This window comes from Polypterus senegalus, chromosome 15 (genome assembly GCF_016835505.1).
Source record: "Polypterus senegalus isolate Bchr_013 chromosome 15, ASM1683550v1, whole genome shotgun sequence".
Classification (NCBI taxonomy): Eukaryota; Metazoa; Chordata; class Cladistia; order Polypteriformes; family Polypteridae; genus Polypterus; species Polypterus senegalus.
This window is the reverse complement of record NC_053168.1, coordinates 115748201-115773083: the sequence shown is the minus strand read 5'-3', so window position 1 is coordinate 115773083 and position 24883 is coordinate 115748201. Positions and strand designations below refer to the sequence as shown.

Sequence of the window (24883 nt, the reverse complement as noted above, 5' to 3'; positions counted from 1 at the left end):
ACCTGTATTCCACCTCGCTTCCGGGCAGGTTGCACGTCAAGCGGCCTGGGTACTTCAGAACAGGCTCCAGTTTATGTGGGGGAGACAGAGACTTGTGTGGGACATAATCCCCAGGCTGGCTGGAAAATGTTCTGGGGCAAACGTTGTAGCAGCAGGAAGCGGGCAACCTGCTGCACGATCTGGAAGGTGGTCAGTTCAAACGGCCGTAGCCACAGAGCCACCTGTTCCCAGAGAGTCATAGCCTGCTCAGTGATCAAGCCTTCTGGATCGAATTCTCAGTATTTTATCACCTTTACCTGATGGCTCGGAGAAAGTCCATCTTTACCGGGGACTTTGGTCCCGATGGGCGGCTTAACTCTCTTGTCCGAGAGAACATAATAAGCCCTTTTCGTTTCCTCCACAGAAAACAGCCCATGTCTGTGGGTTCCTTCCACAGTCTCCTTTTGGTAAGACTTAAGCCCGGGTTTGTGCGTTTGGAACAGAGCCTGTACCGAGTCTTTCCTGACCCCCCCCCCCCCCCCAACACACTCCCCATCCAGAAACTTGGCCCCAGTACTTTCCTATCTAGTATGCTTTTGGGTCCTGTCCCGGTTTCTTCTGGGACAGCATACTGATGGCTACGTCACTGTGACACAGTGAGACTCCAGACATGGTAAAGGTTTGGGGCAGCCACCTGTATAACATGTTCCTGGATGCAAAATTAAAAAGTTGCAAGACAAAAAGTAGTTTACGAAATTGAGTCCAAAACAGAACTGAAATCCAGAGGAGGGGAGTGAGCCTTTATAGGCAGTCTGGGGGAAGTGGTGTCATCCTCGGGCCGGGACCGGAAGTGACATGCTCCTAGCTGAGGCACCAGCTCCTGGTGGGATTTCCTGGGGAAGGTCTGCAGGAGACTTAGAAAAAGAGTCAGTGCACCCCGTCGCCCCTGGGTGGATGTGTAAACATTACTCCGTAAGCCATTCAGCTGCTTCCTATTCGCACGTGTGTGACAAGATTATTATATTATTTTTATTGGCTGGATTGGCTTCAGCAGACCCCCCATGACCCTGTAGTTAGGATATAGTGGGTTGGATAATGAATGGATGGATACACACACACACACACGTGATGATGAGTACAGCAAGTATATGGAAAATTATAATGGGATCTTTCTTGGACAAAATTAAAAACCGCATTCCTCCAGTGAAATAATCAGATTGACTGCAGAGTCGTCAATATTGCAGACACACATAATAATAAAACTAACATGTAAGTTTTAAATTCAGTGCTTGTTTGCAATGTTACACTAAATAGCAAAACACCAGCAATGGTTCAAATTATGAAGCAGTGATGAAGCACAGCATGGATTCTATTCTGTCGTGTTCTATAACAAAACAGATGTATCATATGCTGTGTTTTGCACAGAAACACACTATTCATTGTCTATAAATCATGTCTGAAACACTAAAATGACAAAACGTTTAAATGGTAATGAAATATTTCCAAATTAAAATATATGAAAAAAAAAGTGTAATTTCAATAGTAAAGTTCATTTTTGGTTTTTGTATGTCACCTAGAAAATCAAACAGTGACAAGTCAGACGTGCAGGTTTTAACTGAAGTGCATTACATAGCCTACTAAATGGCCACACCTTGGATTGATTAGAGTGGTGATGCTAAGCGGGAGTGTGCTAAGGACGACTGCTTAAAATTTCCTATTTTACGCCCAACTGTTACAGCATCGGGAACACTACGGTGTGTAAAAACCGCTACTGCCACTGCCAACTGGAGTGTATGAGCAACAGTGGAAATGCTTGGGACTCCAGAATCATTAATGCCTTTCATCATAGTTTTGGCATCATGGTGGACCACAACCTGCACATAACTTTTTGGCCAAAGTGCCAAGCATTTCCTGAAATGCATCTGTTATTGCTTGATCTGTATGGGTACATTAAAACTGCTCTGCATGTAGCATAACCCCACTGGACAACAAAATTGTCATCTATCCATTGTGCATTTAAGCTATTGATAGACATTGGACAAACACCACTGCTCCAAGTGTCAGTGGTAAAGAGCACAAATGTTATGTTGTGCAGTAAGCTGGAGACAGGCTTTTTTTTTTTTTACATACTTTTGTATCCTTGGTAAAATGACCTCTGTGAAGTTAATACAACTTGCAATGTTCTGCCTGTGTTCCAACATATTTAAAAAGGTACCAAAATTGCATGTTATCAACAACCGACAGTGGATGATCATCAACAACAATATACTTGGCAAGAGCTTCTGTTATTTTTCTCTGCCCATGGATTATCCTTTGACGGTTTTTCTCTCTTTGCAATAGGCTGCTGCAACGTCGGTTGATGCTGCATGCCCCCAAAGGCAGTTTCACTGTACTCATTCTTAGGTTTACTTTTCAGATGTTTAATTAGGTGACTTGTGTGTAATAAACTTGTTTTCAAAACTCCTCTTGACACTTAGGTTGCACAGCACAGATTGCAGAAACCACAGACATTTTGTGTTTTTTTTTTTTTTACTCTTTAATGTTCACACAATCACATTTGCATGTTAATAGTATCAGTTATAGGTATTGGTGCATTTTCACAAGTAAAAGTACATGAGCATTGTATCAGACCAAAACCCAATACCAGTATCAGTATCGATGCATGCCTAATATAGCTATTTTCAATTGTCACCTCAACTTATTTTGCTCACACAGTCATGTTTTAATATAGTTTGCAGATTCTCAATGTTGGCTCCTGCTAAAGCCTGTTGTATAATAAACATATAAAGATATCCTATATGAACAAAGAAAACTATTCTTTAATAATCATTAAATCTATTTTACAAAGTTTCGAGTAATCAGTGTTCAAATTCAATTAACCTTTTTCCCTCCCTGTAGTGACATTACAAATTTAGGCCAAGTTATGTCTGTAATATGTTGGTACTTTTGCGCTCGACACAGTAGAATTCTGTTTATACAGAATAGAGGAAGATACAAAAGAATCCCACATATCAAGTTAATTAAATCCATGTGGCCAGGAGCTTGACGCTGATGCACTTCCCAGTGAAATGTTGGAAGTATGATCTCCGGTGAGCTTTAATGAACTTTCCCATTTGACGGCGGATTTACTGAGAGGGCTTGCGGAGTCCATGCTACGAGATGTCTCTGAACATTCAGCAGGTGAAATTGCAGAGCTTGAAGAATACGAAAAACTGTGAGTGTAGGGAATTCGCTCAGAATACCAAGGTATAGTCCTAGTCTGTTCATTGCCACCTGTGAAGGGAATCAGAAATGATTAATTTTAAATTCAGTAATGGGATTTATTTTACATTCAGTTTCCTCCAGTGATCTCTGCTAAATTTACAGCTCATTGTTAATTTTGTGGAAAAACAAAACACTACATGTAACATTAAATGCTGCCATTCAAAGTCTTTTTGCTTTAGACATTTCTTATCCTGTACTACAGTCATTAACCTCCATGAGCTTAACAGACTCTCAGCCATCTCCAGTTTAGAAACAGACATCTTGCATTCTCAGCAAAGGGATTTTACGCTAAACTACTGCTTACCTGTCTTTGGAGGTTCTGGACCCAACCGGACTCGGACATAACTTCTTGAACTGGAAGTTTCACATGTTCTGGATTCAAACTGGAAAAACATTTAGGCAAAAAAACCCACTAAAATATGAAATAAACATTTCATGAACTTTATATATAACAACATAGCAGTGAGAACAACCTGCTTGAAATGTGTGAGTTGACAAATTAAGTAGTTCATTTTAAACATTTAATGTGGAGGTTTAAAATGGTTCACAGCAACAGTGCTAAACTGACCATTCATTTGGCAATACATAAAATTGTTAAGTAACTTAAAAGGATAAGTATCCATCCATCCATCAATTATCCAACCCGCCATATCCTAACTACAGGGTCACGGGGGTCTGCTTGCGCCAACACAGGGCGCAAGGCAGGAAACAAACCCCGGGTAGGGCACCAGCCCACCACAGGACACACACACACCAAGCACACGCTAGGGACAATTTACAATCGCCAACGCAACTAACCTGCATGTCTTTGGACTGTGAGAGGAAACCAAAGCATCAAGGATAAGTATTTTTAAGCCTATTTTATTTTTTCACAGTGATGGTATGTATACATTAATTTGCCACTTGGAAACTATTCTAACGTGAAACATTTTTAAAATACATTTAAAAAAATACCATGCCTGTTTCTGCAGTTAAAAATGGTTTCTAAAGTGCATGAATCCAAGCATAAAACAAAAGGCTTTAAAATGTACTGAAAATGTGCACTTTGAGGCGGCAAAAGTTTTGAAATCAGAAAACATGCACTGAGCATCTCTGACATACCGTATGTTCATGACAAGAAAGGATATTGGAAATAATGTATGTTCTAAAAATACCAAATCTATATAACCTAAGTGGGTTACATTATTACTCAAAATTAATTACCTGTCAATAAACAGTGATCTTTTGTAACTTAAAGTAGGGTCCTAAAATAAATTCTCATAATTTGTACCCCAGTATTTAACAATCATCCATTATTTTAAACATAATTGCTTAAGTTAGCATCATCTCATAGAATTACAGTAAATTTAAAACAGAACATTCCAGATGTACCATGTAAATTTACCAATAAATGAAAGAGCCATTCAATGAATCAATCTTAATTTTATTAGTGCTATTTAATATTGTCACCCAATCTTATGATTAAGGACTGATGGTTAACAGCAGTAAAATAAGTGTTCTTTTGAAATGAAAGTAATAACAAAATTCTATTCATCTACCCATTCATTACTTTTCCAATTTTTTTTCCTTCCTGGAGTCACAAACTATGGATGAGGGGTGGAAAATTGTGCCTTTAAAGAACTGCAGCTGTAATAACACCTTGCGAACAGTGCTGCTCCAGGACAAAAGTGGAAAGAATTTCTTAAAAACAAACACCCACAATGTTCAGGAGTTCTAACCCTCTGATTTTCTCCTCGATTTATGGCTGTAATGATCCTGGCTGCTGTCAACTTGCTGACATTTGGTTATAATGCTAGTTGTAATCCAGCCACAGGACTAACTGCAATCCTAATCTTCTTGTGTTTTCTTTTACAAATGTACATTTCTATTGTTGGTTAAATTTATAGTCCTACGTAGTTTATTTAAAAATGCATTTTGATATTTTGTAGGGATGCTTCAATTATATATTTTTAGTGCCAATACTGATCACCCATTTCATGTTACTGAATTGGCCAGTTCATATTTTTTTTCCCTTTAACTCTTTTAAAATGTTTTTACACTAAACTACTGCATGACCAGATGCACAGCATCCTTGTGTTCTATATTAAAATATTAACTTTGGTGTTTTTATAATTAAACTTAAGAGCACAGGTGTTACCTTTCATTTTTTATTAACAAAATTCAATTATTTACGCTTGTTTATTAATGACCTAAAAATAATAAAATAAATACAATTCCCTTAAATACATAGTTTAACTAATATAATATTTATAGAAAATATTTATCCATAATAGGAAACCTTATTATGAAAAAACTATATATTTATTTACTCTGTACTCTTATATGAAACACGTTTAACAATTTTTAAAGTAAAATAAGACAAATTTGCTGTTAAAGCTACAAGCCTATTATTTACTAAGTAGCAATTTCAAATTCTTTTTTTTGCTGTACTTTTTCTAAAACAAAATCTGTTGATCTGTTGTAAACATAAACTTGTTCACTGTCCAAATTCAGAAAATCAGTGTCTGTTTTAATTAAAGGACAAAATAAAAATGTTTAAATTCATTAAAGTAAATTTTCTTGACACTTGACAACAAACCTTTAATTGATTCAAATGATCTAATGCAGGAATTTTAGGTGAAGGGTCTTCTATGCCACTGATAAGGAACAGAAAAAAATCAGTGTAAGTAGAAAAATAAAATCACAATATACATCATCCAACTTTTTTCAAATAAAATACATATGTAATTTTTAAAATAAAATATACTAATACAAAGTTAAAATATGTTTAGCCAGCAGACTTCAGAGAAAATTAAATTTTTCACGCATATAAATAAAAAGATAAGCACATTTATTTGTCACAAACATTTATAGAACACAAGTATACAATATTTGGAAAGAAATGGTGAAAATAAAATAAAATCAGAAACTAAATAAATCAGAACTGGCATGTTGTCAAGATCTGCTTCTTGTCTGGTGTCAATGTTGCTGGGGTAGGTTTCAACACTGCAACCTGAATTAAGCAGATTTAAAAATGTGAATGACTAAAGCGTTGTTTAGCCTAATAATACCTTAATTGATCCCAAACTAGTTAAAACAAAAAATAAATAAGAGTTAAAACAAGTCAGAGGTCCCAAGATTGCAGAAAACATTATTGCAAAATTAGCAAACTTTCTGATGCTGGTATACTTGGCAGTGTGCATTTAATACACTTAATTGATGCAGCATAAAACTAAAAGATGTGTAACATATCATGGATACATGTATAAGCATTTATGTTTATCTTTAAATAGAAAACTAATTGAGGATTATCAAAAGTCATCAGCCTAAATCAAGTACACGAGAAATATTGATCAGCTAATCCTTTTCAGTTTTATACTGTACTGTTTTTGAATAAAAGTTGTATAGCCAATGAGTTCACATAATTACACTTTCGCTTTAAGCAAATGAGCAAACTTTTAAAATTAATTTTACATTATTTTTAAAAATGTGTTCATATTGCTGTACAAGTTATGAATCACTAAATAAGGCACAAAATAACACAATTGCTTTAAAACAACTTAAGTATGTATGTGAATAAGATCCAGGTTAATCTCAAACTACACTGCAGGGCACAAACTCTCTCCCTGCACTGCTCAAAATGTAATTGAAAAGATAGCACAAACTTGAAAATGCATTAAATTAATTTCTACAATAGCACCTTGTAACATACACACATAAACAATTCTTTACAAACCACACCTGCACATAGCTTTATTACTCTTCTGCACTGTTCAACAGTTTAATTTAACTTACATACTGTTATAACTGAAAAAAATCACCTGGTACTGTGAGACAAGACTCACCTCTGCAAATCTCCACTATTATTGTGTACAGCAAATGCATCAGAGTCGCACTCATCTGCTCTTATTCTCTTTCTTAAACGTGGTATTTCTGGGTATTCTGACTGCATATTATCTTCACGATACTCTTTGTCTTGGAAGCTAGCAGGTAATTTATTTTCAGAAACAGTTGTCGAAAACCGCTGCAATGGAGGTTCTGGAGAATATTTACTGTTAGTCCTACTCCAGGAAGTGGCTGCTTCATATTTACAATATGAAGCAATTGTGGAATATCTGTCTCCTAAGGTATCTTCAATATATTTTTTACTTGAAGAAATGTTATTTTCTTGTTTATTATCAGGATATTTTTCTTCTGAAACAAGATATTTCCTTTCAAGACATTCTTCTGGGTATTTACTTCTTGAAAGGGTAGTTGGTAAGAATTTTCCTTCAGAAACACTGCGAGCACGTGTTTCATCTTTACAAGATCCCATGTATTTGTCTATTGATGGAATATCAGTGTATTCCTGATCAGGAACAGGTGTATACGGCTGAATTCTTGAAGCATCTTCAAAGTATACTGCATTTGGAGAGGTTGCTGAATATTGACTTTTTGATTCTGCCAGCATATTGTTTTCATTTCGAACAGCATTAGTATATTTGCTTCCTGGAGAGGAATCAGAATATTTCTTATCCTGGTAACACATGGAATTGCTACGTTTGGAAACATCATCATTTCTTTTACTTCTTGCATCTGAGACAAAATAATTCATACTTGAAATATTTTCAGGGCTTCTAATTCCCATTTTCTGTTCAGAGTAATTGTTGCCAAAATGCAAAACAGAGTGTTCATTTTCTGTTGGTGTTCGAGGATTTTTGGTATTTTTTAAAGGCATACTACTTCTAGTGTCTACACATTTTTCATTGTCTTTTGAAAGCTGAAGATCTGAGGAAAGCCTATAATCTGATAACTCTGGAGGTACTCGTGCTGAAGGTTTATTTTTTGATGCACGTTTTGGATATTTTCCTTGTTTATTATTTTTCATACTATAAAAAATATTTCTCCACCCTAAAGGGGCCTCGTTTTTTACTGAATGGTTTTCCGTTTTGTAATCCTTTAAGTATTCACTGGACAGGGAGCCGTCTTGCTGTATTTGAGTAGGAAGATGTGGATATCTGACCGGACTCCTATCACCATCGCCACATTCTGCACTTTGAGTACCTGGAAGAGAAAACAAAATCCTGTCTTACTTTACAAAGTTAAATTACAGATAACAAATAGTTTGCTAGTTTAGCAAGACAACACACAAGGTACAAGTATATCAGTGCAGCATAAAAAAGCGTAAGGAAAATCCAAATAATGTTAAATCCTTCTTTAATTATTCTGCATGAGAATACAAAATAATCATGACTTTTTGCTGCAATGAAATATGACAAGTAAGTTAAACAACAAACTGGGCTTGAGTAAGCAGGATGGTCAGAGTCCATTTTCATTATAAATATCACCAAGCATCTCAATGTCTAATCAGCCCATGGCCAAAAAGAGATAATCCTGCCACCAATGTAAAGAGCAGGATTATGGAAACAAACAGAAACATTTGTTTTTAAAGTATTCAATCTAAAATTGTATACTTCAGTTAAAGTAACTCTCAGTGATGAGAATCAAAAATTGAGACTCTAATAAGTTATCAATGCTGACGGAATGAATTGATTTATAGTATTTAAAACACCCATCATTAAAGAAAATACACCACGTACATTATATACCATATTGGAATTTTGATAAACTGGGGTAATTGCTGTTGGACATTATTTGCTGTGCAAAGGTTCTTGAAGATGCAACCATTTAGTTTTATATGGTATTTCAAGTGTCTTCACCAGCAGTGGGCATCTGGTCATTTAAATGACATAAATGCATAAAAATGAAATGATGTACAGTATATGGATTAAAAAGATGACAAATACATTTTTTTTTGTTTGATTGTAGAAATTGTTCAGTTGTGCATTAGATCACCAAACAGGGGATGCAGTCGGGTTTAAGGATGTGGAAAAGGATCTTAAAAATAGGTATTTACTAAACCTCTTTGGGGGGGAAAAAACATGTTTTCTAAATAAACTTTGATGCAATAGATGCTGCAATATAAGCATCAGACATTTTATTGGGAAACTTTCATAAACATGCATGTATGTTGTTTAGCATGTGTATTGTGGTTTAAAAATGCTTAGAAATGAAAACATACATCCTTTTTTGTTTGTCTAGAAGTATGTTTGTGCATCCTTTGAAACTGGACAAAATGATGGCAGGAACAAAATTTAACTATGGTGAGCTAGACTGGAGGACATGAACAGGCCAGGACTGAAATTGGTGTTGGAGTGTACATGAGCACATTCACCGATTCAAGAAGTGTGCCAAGAAGCCACAGGATTCTGTTAAATTAAGGCCGGAGTTATACTTCACGCGACGCGACGCATGCTGCAGCGGACGCTCCTGCTATTATTATACTAGTATTCATTATTTAAATGAAATTATATGTAAAATGTAACATACACATTTTAATGCATTTCATCATGAAAGTGATATCAAGTATAAATCTAAAGATTCTAAATGTGCAGAGGGTTGGAATATCATACATTTAATTTGTTCTGTTTGGCGATCTATTGCTGCTTTCCGCTGCTGAAGCAAAATGCCGACATACAGATGCATTCGTGGTGCTTTTATATTCAAGCGTCGCATATTCCCGATCGTAATGACACGATACATTTTAAAAGTCTCACATACCATCTTTTGTGCCATTTTTTATTGTTTAACTTTACCTGTTGTCAGGTCCAAGAAGCTCGTAGCGATTAAAAACTGGGATGACGTTTACGACCGTCTGCTTTAAACTACGAGGTTAAAGTGGACATTTCGAGATTAAAGCCGAAATTTCCACTTTAATCACAAAATACACGTTTTCACCGTGTACTTTATTTTTTTTCTCAGTGGCTCAAATATAACGATATACATTATGTTGCTGTTGTTAAGTTGCAAAAATTAAAAAATAAAAAAGACATATATAAATGACACGATACATTTTAAAAGTCTCACATACCATCTTTTGTGCCGTCTTTATTTTTTTTTTTGCAACTTCACATCGGCTACATAATGTATAGCGCTGTATTTGAGCCATTCATCAAACAGCAAAGTGCGCACATCGATCCCCGAAGGATCTCCATAGAGGCTTGCTGTCACATGTACTGTAGATAGTAAACAGAGACTCTGATGTCACATTCCGACTTTTAGCACACTGCGCCCCCTGACTTTTTGCTGGTACTGCAACTCACGCACGCGTTGCGTTAATTTCTGAGGACCTGCTCAGAGGACGCGTGAAATGAACGCTGGGAACGCGTGGCAGCCATGATGCGGGCGCGTACGCGTTCTGAGCGTGAAGTATAAATGAGCCCTAAGGCTAACACAGAGGCATAGTTTATTTCTGCCGTTTTCTATCCTGAAGAAAGGTCTTTCCACTGGTCCTACAAATATAGGGGACAAGGCCGGTCCTCTCTCCTCTCTCTCCCTCCATTTAAAGGCCATGTGGTAGCAAAGACCAAGCCTGACTAGAGGCTAATCAACATAATAAGAGAGAGAAACACACTTGGTAGCCCATTATCAGATTGTATTGTTTTACTAACAATCATGCACTCTGCTATTTTGGGCATCTAAAATGCAGGAATAAGCATGAAACTTTCTCTGCTGCCTTTTTTTAGTGCTATATCTTATTGCCTGATATTGTAGACTTAGTAGTAAAACACATGAGGGCTATAGGAAGACATTTTGTTCTGGTCTACATAATAAAGAGTATAAAAAGGAGAATACGGTCACCCTAAGACCCCCACCACAGTATAACAATAGCCAGGTTATTTCTTATACTACAATTAGCCACTACTGCTTGAAACAACTAATTTATAATGTATTGCCTTTGCTTTCAGCAGCTAGTCCTCCAGTGTTCTTCTAATGGTAAACTTTTTAGCTCATATTTAATTAGTCAGGTATAAATGATAGCTGGTTATTACAGAAACCTGTGTAATGCTGTTTTAGCACAACAGAAACCTGTAATTTTGTTAATTACGGCAAGTCTATTATTTTTCCTTGGGTTGCAATGCACAAGCCATTTTACAAAACAACAACAAACTATTATTTCTTTTGAGAAAGTATTTTCATTTTGGCCATTTTTAACCTTAGGAATGCTAGCACCTTGCAACCCAAAGAAAGATAGGAGCATGAATATATTTTAATCAGAAGCTGACCCATGTGATTACCAGTGTGAATCCTAATCTGAATTTTTGGGACTTCCCTTTTCTAGATCCTATGAGTCCTAGGTCTACTACGACAACACAACATGCTAAACAAAATGAAGTTAAACATGTTCTGATTACAATAGGTTTTCTATATTAGTGTAAAAATACATCACCGAGATTTAGTTTTCAGGAATCACAAAATTACAATAAACTCTTTCCACCACCTAAAGTACATGAGGAAAAACTTCACGGTCATACTGATAACAGTTGTGTATCATCAAAAGCTTCAAAAACATCAGGCACACAATATGTTTTTCAAATTCAAGTCAAGTCAGTCAAGCCAAAGTTTATTTACAGAGCACATTTAAGGCCACAGAACTGGTTTCCAAAGTGTTGTACATGAAAGTAGGAAAATAAAGTCAAATATTGTTAAATAAAAAGAAAAAAAAAACTTCAAAAAGTAAATAAAATCAATAAACAGTTGACAAATAATTTATAACACTTAAACACATCATGAGTCACTAAAAGCCAGAGAGAAAAAAATGTGTTGTCAGCAAGGATTTAAAAATTGACCGTGTTAGAGCTGCTCTTATTTAAAGTGATGGGCTGTTCCAGAGCCAAAGGGCAGTCACTGCAAAAGTGAATCCCCTCATTTCTTTCGCCTTCATAATGGTAAGGCCAGTAGCAGCTGGTCAGATGATCTCAGGGATCGAGAAGGGACATTAGAGACAAGGAGGTCAGACAGATAAGCTGGGATAGACCATTTAAACATTTAAAAGTATACAATAAAATTTTTAAATCAATTCTAAGATTGATTGGAAGTCAAAATTCAGTTAATAAAGATAACTTTTTAAATGTATTCAAGCAATTGCAGTTTTAATGTTTTTAACTTTATATTCTTGCAATATGTATAATCATTACCTGTAATCAATGAATAGTAGTCAGGGACGGTATAAGGTACAGATAATTGTTTAGGAATACTGGACCTATTTCTATTCTCAGTTTGAAATTTTGAAGCACCACCTAAAAGGAAAAAAACAAAACACAGTAATAATTAATTTTGGAGACATATTTACAGTGGAGTGTTAACTTACACATATAATTTTACATTACCCAATAACGAAGGAAAACTGAGAACTATGGGTGCATCTCAATAAATTAGAGTATCATCAAAAAGTTAATTTATTTCAGTAATTCAATTCAAAAAGTGAAAATCGGATAGATTCATTGGCCACAGGGTGATATATTTAAAGCGTTTATTTCTTTTCATTTTGCAGATTATGGCTTATAGCTAATGAAAACACAGAATTCAGTATCTTAAAAAAATTTAAATATTGTGAAAAGGTTCAATATTGTAGACTCATGGTGTGTCATTCCACTCAGCTAATTAACCCAAAACACCTGCAAAGGTGTCCCGAGCCTTTAAATGGTGTCTCAGTCTGGTTCAGTAGGCCACACAATCATGGGGAAGATTGCCGAGTTGATAGTTGTCCAGAAGACAGTCACTGACACCCTCCACAAGGAGCGTAAGCCACAAAATATTATTGCTAAAGAAGCTGGCTGTTCACAGAGTGATGTATCCAAACATATTAATAGAAATTTGAGAGGAAGGAAAAAATGACAGAAAAAGATGCACAAGCAACAGGAATAACCACAGACTGCGGCTGGAGTCAGTGCTTCAAGAGCCACCACACACAGACATATCTGGGACATGGCCTACAACTGTCGTATTCCTTGTGTCAAGCTACTCCTGAACCAGAGACAACACCAGAAGCGACTTACTTGGGCTAGGGAGAAAAGTGCTTGATAGGCCACCAAACTCGCCTGACTTAAATCCAACAGAGAATCTATGGGGTATTGTCAAGAAGAAGGTGAGAGACACCAGACCCTACAATGCAGACAAGCTGAGGGCTGCAATCAAAGCATCCTGTGCTTCCATGACACCTCAGCAGTGCCACAGGCTGATCACCTCCATGCCATGCTGCATTGATGCAGTAATTCATGCAAAAGGAGCCCCAATCAAATATTGAGTATGTATGTATCTTTTTTTTTTTTATTGGTCTTATGTAATATTCTAGTTTTTGGAGATACTGATTTTTGGGTTTTCATTAGCTATAAACTAATCATCAACAAAATGAAAAGAAATAAACGCTTGAAATATATCACTCTGTATGTAATGAATCTATATATAAGTTTCACTTTTTGAATTGAATTACTGAAATGAATTAACTTTTTGATGTACCTGTAAATAGTTGGTTACACCATAAATTTGCTTAAAAAAAAAAAAAAAATCACCATTTATAGTTAAACTCAATGAACTTAACTTTTTACTGGAAAGGGTAATTATTTTATAATGAAAATAAAAGCAGTGTAAGTAAACTCACCTAAAGGATTATTAGGAACACCTTACTAATACGGTGTTTGACCCCCTTTCGTCTTCAGAACTGCCTTAATGCTACGTGGCATTGATTGAACAAGGTGCTGAAAGCATTCTTTAGAAATGTTGGCCCATATTGATAGGATAGCATCTTGCAGTTGATGGAGATTTGTGGGATGCACATCCAGGGCACGAAGCTCCCGTTCCACCACATCCCAAAGATGCTCTATTGGGTTGAGATCTGGTGACTGTGGGGGCCATTTTAGTACAGTGAACTCATTGTCATGTTCAAGAAACCAATTTGAAATGATTCGAGCTTTGTGACATGGTGCATTATCCTGCTGGAAGTAGCCATCAGAGGATGGGTACATGGTGGTCATGAAGGGATGGACATGGTCAGAAACAATGCTCAGGTAGCTCGTGGCATTTAAACGATGCCCAATTGGCACTAAGGGGTCTAAAGTGTGCCAAGAAAACATCCCCCACACCATTACACCACCACCACCACCACCAGCCTGCACAGTGGTAACAAGGCATGATGGATCCATGTTCTCATCATGTTTACGCCAAATTCTGACTCTACCATTTGAATGTCTCAACAGAAATCGAGACTCATCAGACCAGGCAACATTTTTCCAGTCTTCAACTGTCCAATTTTGGTGAGCTCATGCAAATTGTAGCCTCTTTTTCCGATTTGTAGTGGAGATGAGTGGTTCCCGGTGGGGTCTTCTGCTGTTGTAGCCCATCCGCTTCAAGGTTGTGCGTGTTGTGGCTTCACAAATGCTTTGCTGCATACCTCGGTTGTAACGAGTGGTTATTTCAGTCAAAGTTGCTCTTTTTATCAGCTTGAATCAGTCGGCCCATTCTCCTCTGACCTCTAGCATCAAAGAGGCATTTTCGCCCACAGGACTGCCGCATACTGGATGTTTTTCCCTTTTCACACCATTCTTTGTAAACCCTAGAAATAGTTGTGCGTGAAAACTCCCAGTAACTGAGCAGATTGTGAAATACTCAGACCGGCCCGTCTGGCACCAACAACCATGCCACGCTCAAAATTGCTTAAATCACCTTTCTTTCCCATTCTGACATTCAGTTTGGAGTTCAGGAGATTGTCTTGACCAGGACCACACCCCTAAATGCATTGAAGCAACTGCCATGTGATTGGTTGATTACATAATTGCATTAATGAGAAATTGAACAGGTGTTCCTAATAATCCTTTAGGTGAGTGTATGTTGTTTTAATATAAATAAAATTTCAACTATTGGTATACTTTCAACAACAATACATATATAATAATGGTATAATGATCCATAAATTGCAATAAGAGTTTAACTGGAATCTTTTTTTAAACCCTTAAAGAGTAAAGATTTCAAAGCTTAGTACCTCAGGATAATTCTTTTTATATATAACCAATCAATATATTTTTTTCCTTCGGGAAAGACAGTCCAACACAAATGTCAACAATTAATAAAATAATACATTTAAACCCTGTCTCAAAAAGATATATTTCATATATAGAATTTCAACAAAATAAACAATTAAGGTAGGAATATGGGCTTTTGTTCAGAGAATGATCTTGTGAACCACTGGTATATTGTAATATGAGATCCAATAATCTAGTTAAAAGCTAGCCCATCCCCCAAAACATATCCCTAGTTTAAGAAGAGCAAGAGACAGGGAGATTCACTCGAAACCCTGAATATTCTGTAATAACTCTCATTAGGACAAAGCAATCTGAATAAAACAATGTGCAATGTTCTCCTAAGTATATGAAGTTTCGAACAAGCCGGGATGCCACTGCGTTGGAACGATGAGGTAGGTGCCAGACAGCCATCGCAACATTTAACTGCCATTTGAAACTTCTGGGTGAATAGTGCCCATAACCTTTTACTGAGTCACTTGACTTCTCATCAGGATGGTGGTGTACAGTACTATAGTAGTGTGAACCAAATGGGTCACCAATTTGTTTTAAGTGATGTCAGAATCAACTGGATGATTGCGAGTTACCGGAAGGTTACTTCCAGCAAGACGAAGCAAAGTGTCACACACACGAGGAGCAAGGCAGAAGCTGAGTCCTTCTTCGGCAGCAGGGTAACTTCAAAGGGGCTTTGGGCCACCAAGGTCGCCAGATGTGACACCACCAGACTTCTTCTTTTGGGGTATGCTCAAAGGAAAAGTCTATTGGAACATGCCTCGCACTGTGGAAAATCTGAAGGAAAACATCCAATGTGAAATTGCTGCTATTCCCCCCCGAGACACTTGCCAATATGTTCAGGAACATGGAGCGCTACGTCGAAATGGGTCTGCCAGAAAACGGAAACCACTTCCACCATCGCATGTAATGCAATTTATTACACATACGTTAAGGTATATAACGTTTTTTTTTTTGGTTCAGATTGCTTCATCCTAATGGGAGTTACGACAGAATATTCAGGGCCTCTTTCAAGTGAATCTCCCTGTATATCTTAACCTTTGAAAGGAACAGAAACTAACAAACAGGTAACTGCAATTAGAGATTAATAAAACATTCTTATTCATACTTTTGTAAAGGCTAAAAGCAAGTTAAAAACTTCATATTGCTTAATGTCAAAAGCAAAGATACAGCAAAGAATAGAAATATTTTTTTTTCTTGAAAGAGAGAAGGAACCCTCCTGGAATCTCTCTTCTTATTCATAATGATTCCAAAAATATCAGACAAAAAAGTATAAATTTCTATGCAAGTATATAAGGAATAAAGGAACACAAAGAAAGCAGAAAAGTGAAAAACACAGAAAAAGGTAGAAAACAGCTCTGCCGCCTATCTGAACCTAATTATGCAGATAATGACACCCCTGTCACCTATGTTCTTATGTAGGTGAGTGGAAGTATCACTAAAATACCACAAAAGGAAAAATGTTTACAAATACAGCTCTGATCTGCCAATGAGACCTTGCTCCGTAACACATTATGACTCTTGTTTGAAGCAGGCTTTAAGTGATAGGTCTACACAGTCTTGAGACCACCAAGTCACAGTGCCCTGTAGTGGACACTAAGATCACTATAATACTGAACATTTTATAATCTTAAGAGACTGTTTTCCTAGGAGTGCGTGTTTAACTGTGCCTATTTGGGTGCTGTTGCACTTTGCCACATACCAACCCTCCCTTCCTAGGCATTCTATCAAAAGATGCATTTACAGTTTACATCTGCATTTAAAGCTTAAGTAAGATTAAAAACTGCAAATTGCCTTATATATTCAGACTTAAAAAGTAGACAAATCTTGGCACATAAAGTGAAAGTGTGCAATCTAAATGACTGCTCCAAAGACAAAAACTGTATCACAGAGTTTTGACTAGCACTGAAAGTCTTATCACCAAATTTGCAAAAAACAAAACAGACAGATCAGTACTAAATTACAAGGAGAGTGCCATATGTAAATGCATATTAACATTCATGTCCACTTAAACAGATTAACATGCTTTTACTCCAACAAAGTTTCAGGAAAAAGAAATGGGAGTGAAGAATAAATTAGGAAAGCTTATTTACATTTTCTATTAAAAAAATGAAGGAATCTATGTAAATACTTTGTTTATTAAGATGTCAGAGTGGTTACGCGTTTGTTGCACATGTAACCAAGAATCTCACTGTACATGTGACAACACTAACATTACAACTGTTTTAAAATTATGTCTGTAAACTATTCTAACCATCACCCTTACAGAAAATCGTATCACCCATTATTAATCCAATGTTGCTGAGAAAGCAGTGCTTTGAAGCAGATACTTTTACACATTAGCAATATGGCTTGAGTACTTTAGCTCAGAAGATTTAGAAAATATGCACAAGCAAACCAATCCCCTTATCAAAACAAAAGTAAATGCATTTTGAAGACCAAAGCATAAGTTGTGGTACCTCGGGTCACAAACATCTCGGACCATGTACAAATGAGGTTACGACCAAAAAGTTCGCCAAACTTTTGCATCTGTTCATGACCACACATTCGGGTGACGAGCAAGTCAGCTTCCCTTCCGGTTCGTATGTGCCGATGATTTCCGCACATGTTCAGTCTCTCTCTGTACAGTACATTGTTCTTGGTCAGACATGCATCGCGCAGAGGGACTGTGTGGTATAGCGCGTCCACAGCTCACGTCAAAAGGCCAGTTTTAAATAAATAAATTGCTGCGTTTACAGCTTAGCGAGGTGGTTGATTTGACAGGGGTGTTTTGGCAGACACTCCGCGGGGCAGAAGGAAGCAGTCGCTCCAGCCGAGCAATCAAGGAGCTGGAGTGACCAGAAGAAGGACAGTCGGCCACGTAAGGCCGAGAAGGCAGTTTAAGAATGCAACAGGCTTGTTTTTAAAGAGACTACTTTGAGCATTGTTTTAACCCCGTTGTTTTTAATGAAGACTTTTTTCTATTGGATTTTAACCTTTACTTCACTTATGTTTATATGGAATTTATTTATTGAAGGATTCTGAAAGCACTGCACTTTATTTAATTTGGACATTGTTTTGGATTGTTGTTTTGTGATTTTAATAAAAGCACTTGGCACTTTTTCACCATTCGATTGGTCCATTGTAGTGCCTCACTGTCGTGCTCATCGGTAACATTACCGACGGTGACGGGTTTAAGGGCTCCCAGGAGCGAGATGGGAGCATACAGTGAACCTGCATCGTCACAGACTTTACCTCAAAACTGTAATCTCCTCTACACCCAGTTCCTCCTCACTTCCTTCATGCCAAAACTCGACTCATGCAACGTTATTTTTCTTGGTTGTTTATGGTTAGTTTTTGTATAAATTATGGATTTTTCAAATATTCATTTTTTCCCTGTGCTTAAAACTCATTAAAAAAAGGGTTTACTCTAAGCAGTTCGTAAGGCTATAGCGTGAACTCTTACAATGTTAGTTGTCTCTGTTCAAGGTTTTCTCAGTGTTATTCAATGTTTTTACATTTAGTTTACTATTACACTGTGCTTTCTTTGGCATAATTAACTATTTTTGTGCTTAGAAATCTTTAAAAATATATATATTTACATACAGCTTGTATGGTCCGGAACGGATTAATTGTATTTACATACAATCCTATGGAGAAAATTACTTGAGGCCACGACCAAATTGGGATGCGACTCGAGTTTTGGTATGAATTACGGTCGTGACCCGAGGTTCCACTGTAATTGATATTTAACTACTTAAGTTGTGCACTGATTAGTTAAGTTTACAAGAGATAAGCCTTTCTACATGTGACACATTAACAATGACGTGATAAGAAATGGTCTTTCTAAAACAAGTTACAGGGAACACAGTTAAAATAGAACTTTGATTATGGTACTTACTTCTTTCAGAATGCCATGCTTTTTTATTAAGATTTTTCTTTTGACGGTGGTCATCATTCCTTTGACCTTTGGCAGTTCCAAAGCCATGGTTGGAATCCGTTCGGCCACCATCAGAATTCCTGCGACAAAAATCTGAATCTGTTCGACCACTGTCCATTTGCCAGCGATTATGATCAGTGTCCATTCTACCATTGTCTGTATTTTGGTGACCATGGCCAAAATCAATTTGACCACTTTTGAAATTTCTTTGACCACGATCAGAATCCATTTGACCAATGTCAGCAGTATGCTGACCGTGGTCTGAGTCTCTTTGACCATGGCGGTCAAAATTTCTAGTATAGTGGTCTGAAACCCTGCTATCCCGGCCAGAATCCCTGCTGCTACGATATCGGTCAGAGTCCCTGCTGCTGCGATATCGGTCAGAGTCCCTGCTGCTGCGATATCGGTCAGAGTCCCTGCCGCTGCGATATCGGTCAGAGTCCCTGCTGCTACGATATCGGCCAGAGTCCCTGCTGCTACGATATCGGCCAGAGTCCCTGCTGTCACAATCAGAATCCCTACTATAACTGTCAGAATCCCTGCGATATCGGCCAGAATGCCTGCTATATCGGCCAGAACGCCTGCTGTCACTTGAGGAGCTTCTGTATGTTCTTGATGATACGCTAGAAGAATCTGACCATGATGCACTTTCTCTGGAATTTTCAGACATACCTAAAAGACAAAGAAAAGACATTTTATTCATAAAGAAAAACAGTAACAGCTACCACAATTGTGTGCTATATATCAACATGCAACTGAAAACTTGTCAGGAAAGGTGTTAGAATGAGTCAGTGGTGCCATGCTTGTCCAATAAACATGATGGTGAAATCAACACGCATCTCATTAAAAACAATGTAGTACACAAACTGCAACTTTTATTTTAAACCTGTTTCACATATAATGATTAGTATGAAAAGAAAGGTAATTAATACAAGAAGTGGTTCAATGTGGTTTAATCATACATGTTAGTAAACAGTATAAAAATACCCAAAGTAAGCCACATTACAACTACTACTCCCTAGGATCAGACAAAAATATAAACAAACCTAACTTGGAAAAAACAGCCAACCTTACAAATAAGTAAAAGGAACGACATGGCACTATTAAACCTAATGTTGTCTGCAATGGGTTATGGATTTCTCTAATATTAAACAAGATAAAATAAAAACTGAGGACTAATCAATTTGCTTCCAGATCAAGTAAACATTTTGCAAAACAAAACATGCTCATTTACATCAGATTGTTCTTTCTAACATACAAACATAATCAGCTGCATCTTGATACCGTTGATTCTTTCAGATGCAAAGCAAGTTGACCTGCCTGTTTCAGTTTATCCATTACAAGCCCAACAATATCAAGTTCCAGTAAAATTTGGTAGTGGAAGTTTTAAATGCATCCGTTGACTTTTTCTCAGTCATAGTCTCCACCAAAATTACTGCTTCAAATAGGGAATTCCTCGGTGATAGAACAAGACACTTCTTTAACTTACCTCCAAGTAATGCTATGGCACTGGATACCTCAAGTGCTTTGGCGAAGATGCCCGAGAGCTTCTTCAGCTTGTTCTGACTTTGAAGTATTTTTTATTTAAATGCATGTGTTCTACCAACATAGAAGGAGTGACAAGTGTTCAGATGTCACTGAATATGGTCACGCTTGATGGCAAAGATTACTAAAAACACCGGGGCTGTGACAAGTCTATATCTACTGTATGCATGTAAATCCATTTAAAACTGTTCATCTTGAAAGATGCTCTACCTGGTCTTTTTCTTTTTTTATATTAATAAATATGCTTGAATTTGTGCTTCACCTGTATAAGGGCATGAGCTCACATATAATGGAAACACAACATATAGCACTGAAGATTTTATTCAGTGTAACAGCAGAACATAAACTAAAACACAATAAAAAATAATTAACAGGCATGCTAATTCAAGGACGATTCCTCAATAATATGGCCTACCACCGTATGCAGTTACTAAGCAAGGGCACCAAAATAATGAGTCAATAGATTATAGTATTAATACGCCCTGCGTGGAGTTTGCATGTTCTCTTCGTGTCTGCGTGGGTTTCCTCCGGGTACTCCGGTTTCCTCCCACAGTCCAAAGATATGCGGGTTAGGTGCATTGGCGATTGTAAATTGTCCCTAGTGTTTGCATGTGTGCGCCCTGCAGTGGGCTGGCCCCTTGCCCAGGGTTTATTTCCTGCCTTGTGCCCTGTGTTGGCTGGGATTGGCTCCAGCAGACCTCCCGTGACCCTGTAGTTAGGATATAGCGGGTTGGATAATGGATGGATGGAGGATTAATATTTAGCTATCAAAGCACTTCTTCACAGATGACATAAAACTGCATTAAGGCTAATGAGTGATACTGCTAGGTTAAATACACACAAATATAAAAAGAGAACCATGAGCACTCAGCACTAGAAAAATTTGATGACTGGAAAACATTTCTGAAGCAGTCTGTGATCAAAACTGCAGTGCACTGCACCCCAGGAGACACACATTTTACATTTTTTGTCAACTAGTAATTTTTTATGTAAAACAAATGTATTAAATGTACATACATACTGTATATAAAGTATATAAGTCTTGTTGACCATCTGTGTAGAGTTTGCATGTTCTTCCCAAATTAGAACGGGGTGCCCTTCCACATTCCCAAAAGGTTAGTTTAACTGATGATTCCAAACTGTTGTGAGTGGGAGTGTGTGTGCGCATGTGATGGGGAATAAAATAACTTATTTGTCTAAATGATGAGAACAATTATATCAAGCTACAGGAAGCCACACCCTGGAGGTACAAGAGTGCTGCAGAAGGAGACAGGCAATGGGATGAAGAGTATAGCCAGACATTTTTTTTAAATAATAACAAAATTTCATAAAAATAGGTTTTGTTATTGAGATTTCTAAGTCAGATTTCATAAAAACAGCAGTGTTTATTTTGGAGTAATGGCTTTAATATACTCACAATATCGGCGAAACTCCCAGTAATTTGTTTGCAAAAATTTCCTATACCAGTCAAGATCCACCGTACACAATTCATTAGTAGTTGTAGTCGGAGGACCTTTTTCTTCTGGGGTTTCACAAGATGCTATGGCAGCATCTGCACTTTTAGAAAAGTCTTCTTCTGCTAAGATAGAAAAATAAGTTTAAACAAACAATAATATTAAATGTATACTAAATAGAAAATACTGCAACAGAATTGTTAAAACAACTTCAAAATCTGCTTGCACAGTTTTTTAAGGGACATAGAGTGTGATAAATACTTCCTGAAGCACACACCTAGATGCTACTTTTGTCATAACCAAGAAGTAGGCTAAACAATGAAAGGCCTCAAAACTGTTTCAAATATGGAAGACAAAAACAAGGGTGTCAGATAAACAAATACAGATAATGAGCTACACTTTATTATTATTAATGAAAACTATAGAATACACTGAATCTAATTATTGGATTAAGAATGGCATTTACCATGATCTCTCATTGGTACACCAATAGGTAACGTGATTTATGTTTAAGGTTACAATATTTACAACAATTCTGAAACTAGAATAATGAAAATAACCATTGAGCAATTTTTTTTTTGTGCCAATGGGAAGGTACTCTGTCACTAATAGAGAATGGCTGTTTAAATTCAACAACCACCATAAACCACACATACTGGAAATATAATTATTATATTTCAGTATATAGGAGCAAAAACTTTCACTCAAAACCTTTTGTGGTAAAAAAAAAACTATTCCCATTTGATTAATTGCTCTATACAAACTTTTCACAGAGAGTTTCACTAGCTGTTTAATCAAAATCTAAGATTAGAAAAAATCACTTTGAGTATAAGTAACACAAAATGTTGAAATTAATTTACTTATTAACGAAAGTCAGGAAATGCCATATTAATAGCAATAACTACTATTGAATCGATTCGCAAGAATATTCCAATGGAGATTAGGTCTGTATCTTGTTCACTTCAAAACTGTACATTTATTTTCCTTCAAAAATTCTAGTACAGATCTGAAAAATGGATGGAATCACTTCTTAAAAATCCACTTAATAGAGAATAGAACAACTGAATAATGTAGAGCAACGTTTATGGCAACTTAAAACACAACCCGATCAAAAAGGCACTTACCATTTGTCTCATTTCATTCTGTTCCTCTCCCTCTAAGTGCATATGATGGTATATGGTATCACACATTATATATGTTTATTGCTTTCAACAATTCTGTACATTATACGTTTACTTTTTCTTATTCTAACTCAGAACTTTGTTTCCTGTTTTTGTTTTATTTGGTTTAATGCTTTGATCCTAGCTTTTACCCAGTATTATTTATTGAAATGTATTATATATTCCTGCACTTCTATACACAGTACTTCTTAAAGGTTGTAAGAACATAAGAAATTAGACAATTGAGGAGTTCATCAAGCTCATTTGTTTAGCTAATAGATAAGCTGTCTCAATACCTTATCCTGATACTACTTAAAGGATACTTCTTCCTATTGTATCCTTTTGCAAATTGTTTTGAACATGGGAAAGGTGCTATATAATTAAAATGTACTACTTTTATTATTACTTCCCATTTTACAATTTATTTTATGCAGTAATGTATACTTGATATTTGTTCAATAATGTACATGTGTGGACAAATTTGTTCATATACCTCAATGAAAAAAGAAACAACAATCATTTCTCAAATAACTTGAAATTGACAAAAGTAAATGGTACTAATCATTGTTTATTTCGTATTTAACAAAAATCAGACTCTGCTTTAAAGTTTTGATTTAGCAGAACATTTCAAATAATAACACAAATGAAAATACTGTGGATAAAAATAATGGGAATTTAACCTAATATTTTGGTGCACAACTTTTAGAGGCCATCATTGCAAACAAATGATTCCTGTAGCTCTCAATGAGACTTATACATCCTTTAACAGGTAGACGGCAATAGAGATGTTGCTAGCTCAGGAATTTTACAAGGTCTGTATCAGTTTGCTGTTACATGACCTTTTTAAAGCAAAAGTGATTGGTCAGCAACAATATGCTGATCTTATATGTTGACCTTGTCAGGCTCTCTATCAGTGCGATTTTATTTTCAAAAGGATTTCTCCTGTACAAAGTGGCAGTTGAATTATTATCAACAAAATGCAGGCACCTGAGAAATTAACTGAAACTTTACTCACTCATGATTTTTTTTGTCAATTAGCTAAAGGTTTTGTTGACCAGCACAGTCTGACTTCAGGCATTTGAATTACATCTTGATATACAAGAAGCACAAAGAAATGTAGTGGCTCATCATAACAGGCATCAGACTCAAGCAGCTTTGAATTTAGCTTAGTGTGTGCTACTATATTAATTGCTGTGTACACAATGTATCTTGGGCTTAGTCAGAATTACAGCTAACATGCCATAATTTACGAAAAAAATGAAATTCTGTAAGGGATAATCTGTATCTAATACTTCTCCCTTGAGCTCTGGAGAGCCACTGAACGGCAGCTTTGAAAGCTACAGAACATATTCAAGGCTAAATCATTGCCTTGGTATTTGGCACTAACACTTGAACCAGAATCTATCATGTTGTCACTATCAACTCCTGAAGAACTGTCATTATCACCACACAGTAAATCACTTTCTATCTCACATGCTTTACATGCCCATATTCCTCTTCCTCCTTCACCGCAAATGCTGTGTGAAAACCCACCCACCTTCACCAGCTGCCTTATACATGATGAATATATGCGGGAGGCTTGTGGTGGGTGACTTTCTGTTTTAGAGTTGGAAATTACTGGGTTCAAGACTAATGACATGAATATTTCTCTCTATTACAAACAGAAATCCTGGAAAG

The 24883-nt window shown here is 36.6% G+C and overlaps 1 protein-coding gene across 2 annotated transcripts in view; it reads right to left on the bottom strand.

The window, feature by feature from the left end:
• Positions 1-2496: 2496 nt before the first annotated feature.
• LOC120515804 overlaps positions 2497-24883 on the bottom strand; it is an 85395-nt gene continuing 63008 nt past the window's right edge. Inside the window, exons 14-20 of one of the 2 annotated variants that reach the window (XM_039737120.1) lie at positions 22010-22171; positions 19009-19719; positions 12240-12341; positions 7068-8265; positions 5822-5879; positions 3548-3626; positions 2497-3252 (exon numbers count right to left, since the gene is read on the bottom strand). In XM_039737120.1, the coding sequence (XP_039593054.1) occupies positions 2996-3252; positions 3548-3626; positions 5822-5879; positions 7068-8265; positions 12240-12341; positions 19009-19719; positions 22010-22171 (2567 nt within the window). In that variant the 3' untranslated portion in view covers positions 2497-2995. The remainder of the gene's footprint in view (positions 3253-3547; positions 3627-5821; positions 5880-7067; positions 8266-12239; positions 12342-19008; positions 19720-22009; positions 22172-24883) is intronic. The other variant, XM_039737121.1, reaches the window with a different exon arrangement.